Genomic DNA, 12,300 nt, shown 5'->3' with positions numbered 1-12,300 from the left:
TAAAACATGTCAGAATCATGTTGTAAATTTTGTATTTACTGCCATCCGGTAAATTTTGAATTTACCGGGTGCCAGTATATACAAAATTTACATGTTTTAATTTTTGTAATTACTGCCAACAAATTCATAATTTACAACAAAACAGCAGTGAAAATTACGGCATATCAAACAATGAACATAACATGCGGAATCAACCTCATAGTTGTTCACTGCTGGTGTTACCATGGAATTAATTTTCTCGCGGGAGTGACATGTGATGTGTACGTGAGATAGAAAAATCATACTGTATCCAAAAGTAATATGTGCAAGCAATTAACTGTGACCGACTTGTTTTGCACTATATAATCAAAGGGTTAAGGATGAAGTACCTGGTTTGGAAGCCGTCGGCGGTGCTGTAAGCAAGGAAGAAAATGCTTAAATAAGTCAACGAATGTCAAACCATGAAGCAAATGCACTTAATTATGTACACAAATAAATCAAGAATGAAATATTATGATGACACTCTTGTAAAGAAATCATCTATAGCTATGGAGGTAAAAAAAATAAGAATAAAAAGCTCAAATTTGGCAAATCATATCGATATCAAAATAAATTAAAATTATAAAGTTTATAAAGAATAAGCATAATGAAGAATGAAAAAAACTATTTTATTGGAAAAATAGCAAATTGAAAGAAAACTTACATGAGTATCTATGTTTATTTGCAGGCGGATCTGAATAAAAGAAAACAAAAAAATTATTAGAAACGTATGGTAAATAGAAATGTAAAACATAGCTCAACCTCCATCATCGCTCTAGCCGAGGGTTTTTTGTTCCACTCCATTTACTACCTATACAGGGTGCATAAAAACCTTGAATGACGAAGATGGAATATAGAAAATTTTAACTTCAACATTCGAAATGTAAACAAACGCTTTGTTTACATAGCAAAGAATTGTAAGCTCTGTAACTTGCTTAAAACTCATCAAATGACACTCAAATTTTGGTTGCCTATTAAAAATGCCTTACTGAAGCATTGTTAACATCAAAATCGAAAAGATAATTTTTAACAAATATCGTGACCATGCCCCTTTAAAGGACCTACCAATAACATTTAGCTGGATGTCAATGCTCATCACCTCACGTGTGCTCACTTGACACTCGTAGACTCCCGCGTGATGCCTCTGCACGTTTTTAATCACGAGGTCGTAATGAGGACTGTTGCTAGGGTGACTGACGCTGTATGCACCATTCCCCACGAACACGAACGAACCCACCGTGATCACGTGCTTCTGGTTTCTGTTTTTCCAAATTACCTGAGGAATAAAATCAGATTTGATTTATTTTGTTCAATTTTGATAAATAAATAAAGTTATCGTGAAAGCAAAGTATAAAACAAGCACAATTCTTAACATTTTTTTCTTTGTTTGTATATTAATGTTTTGTCATCTTCAAAGAATATTACTATTGCTGTTTCTAAAGTGTTTTTGGTTTGAATCAATTTTTTGCATCAAATTATAGGTACATGTACTAGTACATATATCTAGGTCAGGATGTCAACATTTAGAATTACTCCCAGTTTTTCATATATGGTCTCTAATCTACACCCTTTTAATGCTTTGTTCCGAGATGTTTTTGGATTGCATTTGCTTAATTAGTTAATTTTCATAAATATATGTCCCAAGGTCTAAACAATACTGTATAAAAGGAAATATTCGCCCCCGTTTTATTTTCGCTCCTTTCGCCCTGGTTGTCAGCAGAGGAATTTAAGCATGGGCGAATTCTAATATTTTAAATTATATCTTTTTCAACATAACTTTGTTTGGACGAACCGTTAGCAAATGATGAAGGATAAAAATTAAATGGGGCGAAAATAACCCTGTATACAGTTTATGACCAACTACAAATAATAGATTTAATCTTTCTTATTACTGGTATGTTAAATTGTATCGAAAACTAGAATTTTGCTTTGTAAACAACATGAGACAAAAAATTGTCAGGCTTTCCGAGAACTAAATAAAAGATACAGATTTTTTCATTCTCATCATAAATCTCCGTAAGAAATCTTTTCAATTTCTTCAGGTAAAAAGAGGGGACATGTCAATGAAGAAATCTTGGACCCATTCCCTGCTATCTTTTCTACTGATTTTCAATGATAGTTACGCGCATTGGTCAAAACAATTGACAAAAGGGTATGTAACAAAAATCTATACTTCGGACACAATACCGTACAAATTATTCATACGATGTAACTATATTCATAATGGAATCGAAGTTTGCTGTGATAATGTAAAGGGGACCATTATAACGGTTACCTTCTGTAAGTATCCGAACAATTACCAGTAAACAATTTAAATCTTCCTTGTAATTTTGAACCAAACCGTTTTTGCAAACGTCATAATTACAAGCCAACAATTACCTCCTTAAATGCTATTATTCATTTGGTGCTAGAAACGAATAAATGAAAGATCTATTTGCAACAGAATGGGATACATCCATAAACCATTGTATAATCGAAACAAAGTCCTGTTTTGGATGAGCCTGAATTCAACGACTATCTAAAAACTGAGTAGAAACAGTTTTAGATTGTGTTCATTCTGATTTTTAATTTAAGGTACGAATGATTTTATCTTCCATTCACTAAATTGAGCAAATGTCAACAAAACTCAACACTAGGGGTTTATTTAAAGAGAGATGATTTGCGAAAGTTAGAAGAAAATGAATGAGCTCGATTGTTTCCGGAGAAAACATGAGTGGCCCGTGTCAACTATTCGAACACACTCGTCGCCATTGGAAATCAATGGCGTATGAAACAGATTTCACAAAGCTTATTAAAAACAGATATATCAAACTGCAGACTTGTTAAGGATTTATTTATATTTTTATTGTTTTGCGTGACAGGTTGAATTGATTTGGCTTAAGGAACATGTGTTGCGCCTTCAAGTTTTGAAAAGGAAAATCTGCAATGTATGTATGTGCAATCGATTGTCTTTTTAATCCTTTGACTTTGCCCTTCAGTTGACATTAAAATGGGAATATTTACACAGCGTCTTACCCAATCTGTTATACTTCCGATGCGTTGGAAAAATATTTTAACATTCTATAAGCGTGGGAGACTAAATATCCACTCAGAAAAAATACCAAAAAACAAGTGTTCTTAATTTGAATCATGACGTCATTCATGCATAGGTTTAAATGGATCCATTAATAATGTTGTTTATAAAAGCATTTTTATATTGGTCATAAATCGATGCACATGTATAAACCAATCTTTATTGATCTCTATTAGGATAAGAAATATTCGAGGTGGGTTTTTCTTTATGCATATCATATTAATTTAATTCAGGCGCACAAATGGCCATGTTGGATTCTTAGAAGCCTCGACTCTATAACACACATGTAGCTTCTATTTAATCTGCCTAACAACATTTGACGTTTTATACACATTGTCATAGATTATCGATAAATACTTGCTTTCTAGTTAATTCTTCGACATTCCTATCCATTTATTTGAATTCCCATGCCCAGAATAACAAATTGAAGGACATTTGGAGTCGCAAGAGAGATGTACTTTAACACGCTCTTTCGAAGTGGGCTCTGCTTAGCTAGGTGCTCTTTTTCCAACTTTTATCATAAATGAAGATTTTTGTCCTTGTCTTTTCTTTTTAAGTTGGGGGGGGGGGGGGGGTTGGTTAAAGGGTATTTGCTTCATTTTAATCTTTTTTATTTGATGCTTATTAATTCAATCAATACAAATTCTTGAAATTGTTATCTCAGCTGATCTTTCTGTGTCAGATTTCATTTTGTTATGAGTACTAACGTTAAAGGCGTCACGTGATGGTTTACCTCTTTGGTTCCAAGATTGTCAACCGAACACTCCAACAACGCCGTTTCTCCCACGTGATATGTGACGTTCCGCCTCGTTGGATTAAAGGAAGGAGGAATGACAGCAGCACTTTGATAGTTATGAAACTGGGCTGTAACGAAAAATCATATTTCATAATATTTTTATTTTTTCACAAAAAATTAATCTAATGGAAACCTTGTATGAAAAATAAAATATTCTAGTAAAGTATAAATGCATTTAGAAATTGCTTTAATATTTCCGACCAAGGTTACATGTATTAATCAACTACAAGACTTGGAAATCAAAGACGAAGACTTCTTTTAACTTAGCGAATGGCAATGCGAAAGATACTTTCTGCAACGCTTAACAGCAAGCATGTCTCTTCTGGTCAGCAAAGATAACCAAAACATGCCCTGTAAGCGTATTTGACGATCCTCTGGCATTAATTAATTAGCAAGCTTTTGATATTGATTACTATATTATTACTGGTCTGCGTACACCGCGACTTCTTGACTTCTCATAAAATGCCTATATACCAAGAGGTCAAGGTGTTTTACTCTGGGTGTAGCGTCTAATACCGACATCGTTACAAGATTTATCAAGGACTTAACAGGCTTAACAATTTTAATTTAATTTTCTCGATTTCTCGATTTAGCATAAGAATGTTAGCGATATACGGATCAAAGATCATGCAAAGTCAAGCGTTTTGATTTAAAAAAAATTTAGGTACATATATAAATGAAGCTCAGCTATGTACAATGTAGTAACATATGTTGCCTGAAGATGCAAAAGAAGGAAGATCTCTATCACACTCTAATATTTAGATGGGCAAAGAATAAAAAAAATCCAAACATTGTTGTCTAAATATGTTATTGATTAGAAAGCATACACAACCAAATCATGACTTTAATTTTAAAGTGTGCTTATCGCATTTGTAAGAACTTATTCTCTCTCTCTCTCTCTCTCTCTCTCTCTCTCTCTCTCTCTCTCTCTCTCTCTCTCTCTCTCTCTCTCTGTGTAATGTTAAAATTACAATTCTCTTCACGTTTTTTGTACACTTACATTGACAGTTAAAAGTTTCTGGCTGCATGTATACAAGAGCTATCTGCCGAAATGAGCATTTATCAACAGCTTCGTCTTGTCTAATCAATGTCTATTAAAACACCGCCTTCCCAAAAGACGCAAAATGGCAGAAAATTTTGGTAATCTTTCTAGGTTTGGATTTGATGAAAACGGGTTTAATATTTTTGCCTATACTCCAAGGAAATAGTCTATTTAAGGGGCTGCCTAAGGAGTTTGAACTGCAGAGCGAGTCAGATTTGTGTTTGCTTCTATGCAGTTGTCAGGGAATGTACACGTTATAAAGTGACAAGGATTATTGGTAAAAAATTGCAGAGATGTTCGGAAAACTTGCTCTTAAGCCTTAAGGAGACATCAGCGCAAGTAGCGATAGTGAAACGTATTTGTCGTCTGAAATGGGGCGATAGAATAGAATTGTCAGTTCTTCGCAAATTTCGCTCAACATAATGATAAGCACATATATGAGCGATCACGAAAGATAACATGACAGAATGCAATTTTTCTAATATATGACGTACGTAATTTCTGCAAAGGATAAAAATTGTTATAGAAAGGAAATTATGAATAAAAGGTCGCTGCCTGGATATTAATTGAAAAAGGATCATAATCGCTGATGGAAAACTGACAAGCTTCATCATAATTAGCTTTACCCCAGACACCATAAGAATTTAATATCAATATCTGGTATTCAATGGTGGAAAAACGACCTTCTCATAAGAGGTTTCAATGTTCAGTTTCTAAGTAAATTCACCAATTTGTACGAAACACAAACAAACCTAACTCGCATATCAAAATACCAAGAGTAAAAAAGCATTTCTAAGAATCTAGGACAGCGAGTATAAACTAAATGTGAATATCCTCGGTTAGATATATATAATTTCAGACAAGTAATTCAAATTAGGCCGCCATTAAACGTTCCTGTCTATCAAATTACTTTGGGTTATCAGACATCACAAAGTGAAATAGGAGAAGTGTTCAACAACGCCACAAGCGTGTTCTTAAAAATATTCGATTTCGTCTCCGCCAATCAAATTATCACCGTGTTCGAATCAGATACCGGGTGCCATTACGCAATATCCGTCGCGCATCTGTTTCCAAAATATGCTATTAATCTTAAAACAATATAAAAACTATCATGAAATCAAATCGAAAACCATTTTGGTTTTTTGTACAAGCTTACTCCCTTAGCTTTGTGATGACATTGCGGTATGGACGATTTTATGACGCAAAAGAGGGGATTGGCGTCAAAACAATAAATAATCTAATACAAAGGCCTTAAAAGGTTTTCTTTGATGGCAGTAGAATTCATATCTCGGTTCAATGCAGGTATTTGTAATGGTCATTAGAAAATAAAGGGTTTCTTTTTTATCAAATGAACAGCTGCTGATAATTTTCGTATTTATGAGGATTTAACTTGTTATGAATTGTATGGGTCTTTCCTTGTGTTTAGTGATAAAATGAAAAGTAACAGAATGGACCTGCCCGGCTGTCTGTAATTATCGATCTTTATGATCTATCTGTCTATCAATATAGAAGTCTGTCTATCGTATCAGTCTTGTTTCTGTCTACCTATCTGTCTATCCTATTGCATGTCAATCCCCATATATATTAATTTATCTATCCGAGCCTTCAGCTTGTCTGTAAACACATAATTTTGGAAAGGTCCTAGAAGATGTGGTATCATATAAAGAGCATTTCCTAGTGAAAACAAAACAAAAAGATATTGCTAAGTAAATAAATAAAACGATCGAGACGATGTATTCCGTAATAAAATCAAATCATCATATGGATCTTTTTAAATAAATGAATGATCTGTAAATTTTGTGGTGGTTTTTTTTTTCAAATAAAAAATATATAGTACTACAACAAATTTCATGGCGTGATTTTGCTTTAACAAATAAATCAATAATCATAATGCACTATACATACACATTTTCATTAAAAAAAAAATAGAGATGTCAATGGAGAATAAGATTAATTGTCACCAGATCGCCCTGACTGACAATATTACTGGTGATCACGTTTTGATATACCAGCAGGGTTTTTTTTATGCGAAGCTTCCAATTAATGCTACAGCAATAACAGTGTATTCTAGACCATAATTACGTACAGATACTAATTTAAAATAAATACTAATATTTTCCTATGATTTTTCGTGGTTATTGCGCTTTTTTATTTTACCTTACGGCAGACACAGATATGCATAATAATACGTCATTTTCATTTGTATCTTAACAACGAAGTGATCTAAGTATGTCGTTTGCAACATTATAAAAACCCGTAATTTTTTTGCTTTTATGTTATTTAAGATGCAAATTAACTTTTTGATAACCACTCCTGAAAAGATTGTAGTTTCAGTTAAATAATCACAACTCATCTTAAAGGATCAGCTAATTATCATATAAATTTCAAGACTGCACGGAAATTTTTGTTGAAACTGACATGACAATAAATAAAATTACATGCAGCTCGATTGGAACGTGGCAAAGTTTATACAATGCCTATAAACACAAATCTTCCGTCGTTTTATGTTCTGTTGTGAATGTATAAGGTACACACATTGTGTATTTCATCATTATCATTTGTTTTCCCAAAGATCATTATGCTTATTCTCAAAGGCATGATAATTAATCCCATATGTAGTCTCTGGAGAAAGATGAAAATTAAAAGGAATGGCTTGCCTCCATGCGGCCAAACGTCTGGATGAGCACGATCGAATACGGGCTCGGTTGCGTTGGATTTGCAATGACGTGTCAATATGATTTTGAAGCTCAATAAAGTGCAAATTATCTATTTTAAAGCATATTTTTACTGATTGCAATTGTTTTGTTACATAGACAAAACGAATCACACAATACATAAAGCGAATGCACCTTCAAACTTGTTTGCTCTAGGGAAAAAATATCTTAATTAATATTTTCAAAATTAATTAAATTACGATAATCAGCAATATGCTATTCATTTATCAGTATGAAGAGTCTGAATGCAGTTCGTTATAATGAATTTTAGTGACCAAACGGGGTTTGATTTTGGAGTCATTAGCAAAGCGTGTTGTAACAACTCAAAATAGTAAATCTGGTACTGGACACGTCAAATGATAAATATTTTATTTAAAATGTTAAACCATGTTCTTCATACACCATGACCTGGTTTGGAGCGAATTAAAGAGTAGAATAAAAAAAATGAGTCGATGGCTTCTCTGAATAAAAAAAGAGAGAGAAATTTACAATGTCGGAGGGAAATACACAATATAAAGTGAGAGAAATGATATGGCATTTCATAAGATTAATAATGCATGATTAAATGGATTGACAGTGCTTACAAAAATTCCTCCTAGTTAAATTGAACAAAGCATTTTTTCAAGTCGAAATAAATAATTCACAACCGTTAAAAACAATACTTGTAAAAGTCATTGAAATGAGATTAATGCGTGTACATTTGGGTATTTATAAAGTTATGCAAGGATGAGCTTATGAGACAAAATCCTGCATTTTCGATATTAAAAAAAAAAGGGGGAAGAAAAGAAACCGATATGCAATTATTGGCACTTAGGTAAATTATACATGTGACACGCACTGTTGCGGTAGGTATAATATATGAGTAAGTATACATGAATGTCTGGAATCAAGTACTCCTGTCAATTTTTTCTCTTGTTTTATTTATGCCAAAAGATGAAGTTGCATAAAAACTGATAAAAAAAATGGCATGACACAATGAAAAGTGCAGATTGACGAAGCACTTTAAACCATGCTCTATCATTATACCTTAAAAGCTGTCTTGCTGAAGAAATATTTTCGAATTTGAAAGACAGCAAATTGCACATTCATGCTACAGGAAGTTTATGAAGCACAAGCATATTACGTAACACACTTGACCTTAGTAATGTCGTGGTCAAGGTCACAGAGTTAATCTTTACCACATCGAATTACAGTACACTACCGCCGCCTTAAAAAATTATTTTATAGTAAAAAAAGTATGTCTTAATTTCTTAATTGATAACTAAACACGGAAGAAATTTTTCATGCCATTAACATTTTCTTTGTCACAAAAAGGCACTCTCACGATGACTTTGCATGACCTTGACACATAAAACTGAATAAATATAAAAGCTCTTCATATCATACATACTGGTATCAAAAAGACGACTTGATATAAAGCGATTTCATAATTTTTGTCGCACCATGGAATATGCCACCAGAGCAATTGCTATTCATAACGTCATGTTCACTAAATAACGTTTTTTATTTCTTAAATATCTGAAATTTAACAATTATTATTTCTAAAATACTGTGTTAGAATTTCAGGCATTTTCATACATACATGTATGCAAGAGAATTATATTCAATATCTTAGTAAATATAATTGTTAGAAGAGTAGTCCTGTCTTTCTGCAACGGATTCATTTGTAATGTGTAAAATCTTTTTTCTCTGTTGACATCCCACTGTGAGCTGTTGAACTTCGCTCCGGGAAATACATACGTATCATAGTCCATATATCTTACATCCGGAACTATCATTTTTGAATTAAGAAGTCAGAGGAAGATAATAATCATGTTTCATTGAAAGGGAGAAAGGTTTTAGAACAAACAAGAAATAGACATTTGCTGGCTTTATGGTAAATTCCTTTTAGACTATCAAACAGAATAGATGAATAATCGAGCCATTAATGTGGCAAAGTATGATACTTATGGTATATCATCGCTGGAGATTGGTTTTTCTACTGAGAAGTTGTAAATGCGGTTTGGAGATAAAAAATAAGTAACTGTTCGTTTGAACCTTTGTCAATCGGTTGAATGGAATTGTATTGTCGGATTAACAATTCTCATCCTCATCTTTTTTTAATTCCATAAGAAAAAAATGAGAACTGCAGATTACTTAAATCACCTTTGAAATAAGAATATTAAATAACGCATGCCAGGTGAATAATTTTAATCAATTGATGTAAGTTTAAAAAAAAACAAAAACCTAGCATTTGAACTTCTCTCAGTTGTGTATTAAAACAATATTATCACAGATAATTCAATTAATGCCGCTATGAGAAATCTGTTAAGTTTTACACCGTTGGTCAATCAGTTGCGCTATTTATCAAGAGTCCCTTATACGTGATCCCCTTTAATGTTTGAACTACATCATTTTACTTCATGCACGGATCTAGAGAGGGTGAGGGTGAAGGGTTCTAACCCTCTCCCGGGAAATCAAATCTATTAAATTCACACTGTAAAATTCCCAAAAATAGGCCCCCGACCACCACCCTTTTTATATCCCCCCCCCCAAAAAAAAAGAAATTCTGGATCCGCGCAGGGACTTATGTTACTCAAAAGCTCTGGATATTGAATCATGATCTTATAACTACATTTGTATTTTGTTCTTTCCCCCAGTTTTCCTTAAGTAGTTTGTTTGTTTTTTATTAGTTCTTTTTAGTGAATTTCAAGATTTTCTCATTTTATGTTTCAGAACATATTAAAATGTCTTGAAAAATACATCGCTGTTATGTAACATTTTAACATCCTTCAAAGACAATGCATGTTAAGCAATACATTTTGATGGGAAGTGCTAGCTTTTTTAACTGTCGATTGCATAACTCATCCGAATTATAACAAAAGCCATACTTCCGTCACAAGATGTCAAGCAAAGTGATTAACATGACATAAATCCTTAGCGGGGACTTTTGCTGAATTTCGTCTTTTAAAATAGGACATAAAACATTGACACAGACTGTCTATCTTTACTAACGGTATCGTCATACGTTTTGTCAATTTAAAAAGTTTTTGGGGTGGTAAAAATGAGGTGATTGTATTTAAATGTAACAAGTAATTGGATTAATGTTTTGTATGGTCAATATAATAGTATCAGAATTATGAACGGAAACATAACGTTTTAATTCTCCGCAAATTTAACTGCAAGTCACTGATGGGGTTTACATGTATAAAAAAAAAAAAAAAAAAAAAAAAAAAAAAAAACGTTTAAGGAATTATGCTTAAGGTCTTTAAAATAATTACTGGTACATGAATATAAACACATCTGAACGGAATTATTCTAATCCATAACGTTAAGTTAAAGGGAAAAAAATCCGGGCGTATATTTTTTGACTCGGTGTGCCACAAAAAAGATTTGTGGCCGTAAATCACGCTATTTTAACATGTTCAAAAAAATAACTGAAGCAGATTGATAAATCCTGGATAATACACTCCATGCTGCGAGAGCATTGCAGACATTGCATAACAAATGTTTGATTGCCAAGTTAAAGTGGTTCTGTTAGATTTTAAGGTGTGTCTTACGCCCTTTGTTTTACTTAGTTCTAAAGATCTTTGGAATATTAAGTCAGGGACCGGTACCCACTCTAAATGTCTGTCGGAAAAAACAGTTAAAAGTGCTACGTGTAGTTGATATGCATTAAATTATTAAATCCTGTTTTTACACTGTTTCCGCGATATTTATAACAAGTCGTTGTTGTATACAAAGAGACCTAATCGGTTTGGGTTTTTTGTCTGAAGTAGGTAAACTGTTCTACCGATTGCAATGTTTGCCATGTTAAGAGATAGTTCGTGTGCCCCTTTGGTTGGGCATCGGATACATAATTTTTTTTCCTTCAAAATCTAAAATGCGATTTCATACCAAAGTTTTTTTCTATTTACATGTAATTTTAAAAGTGTAAATACTTTTTGAATAGGAAGGCTTTGCTGTGTCATTGTGAAGTCAAATTAAGTATCTTGTTGTTAAAGAGAGTAATTTTATTCATCCCTTATTGTCGAAGTATATCAATTACTTTTAGTTTTTTATTACTTATTAGACCATAGTCAAATCAAAATTCTTGTGTATTTATGACCACGTGGGTTTAATGCAATACGCTGATCTATATCTTGAAAGGTATGAAGTCCTTTTTCAAATCATTCATTATAATTCATCATACTAAACCTAAAATAAGAAAACGGTTTATTAACGTACACTTACTCCTTTTACTTTATTTGAACTTCGTTATCAAAAATTCCATATTCTAAAAATTTATGCACAATTACTATATGTCACTAGAGCCAAAAAGAAGACATCTTTTAGCTGATTGTCTCGTGTTTGCAATTGATTGTCTTGTACATGTATTTGCAATTGATTGCTTCATCCAATGAAACTCTTTCAAGTCTTGTATAAGCCAAAGATTTGGAAAAAGAACAAACTTTAAAAAAAAAATCAAAAAGTTGTGACACCTTAAAACAGAAAATCGGATGTAGACTATACTTTAGTAAATTTATACTATAAGTTTAAAAATAAATGGTCTAGATATTGAAAATCCACGGCCAAACTTGATCGCTATCGACCTTGGTTCTTTATCGAATCCTTTTTTGTTTTGGTGCCAAACGATAAAAAGCCTTTGTCCTGGGCAAGGCGCCCTGTTATTAACTTT

At 32.8% G+C, this 12,300-nt stretch overlaps 1 protein-coding gene across 4 annotated transcripts in view; it reads right to left on the bottom strand.

Moving 5' to 3' along the window:
* LOC105330132 (limbic system-associated membrane protein) overlaps nt 1–12,300 on the bottom strand; it is a 40,097-nt gene that overhangs the window by 5,546 nt on the left and 22,251 nt on the right. For 3 of the 4 annotated variants that reach the window (XM_034470523.2, XM_034470525.2, XM_034470522.2), the window contains exons 3-6: nt 3,825–3,955; nt 1,084–1,294; nt 683–712; nt 369–392 (exon numbers count right to left, since the gene is read on the bottom strand). In XM_034470523.2, the coding sequence (XP_034326414.2) occupies nt 369–392; nt 683–712; nt 1,084–1,294; nt 3,825–3,955 (396 nt within the window). The remainder of the gene's footprint in view (nt 1–368; nt 393–682; nt 713–1,083; nt 1,295–3,824; nt 3,956–12,300) is intronic. The other variant, XM_034470526.2, reaches the window with a different exon arrangement.

Source organism: Magallana gigas, chromosome 6 (genome assembly GCF_963853765.1).
Source record: "Magallana gigas chromosome 6, xbMagGiga1.1, whole genome shotgun sequence".
Taxonomy (NCBI): domain Eukaryota; kingdom Metazoa; phylum Mollusca; class Bivalvia; order Ostreida; family Ostreidae; genus Magallana; species Magallana gigas.
The sequence above is the reverse complement of the archived record's forward strand: the minus strand, read 5'-3'. Positions and strand labels throughout refer to the sequence as shown.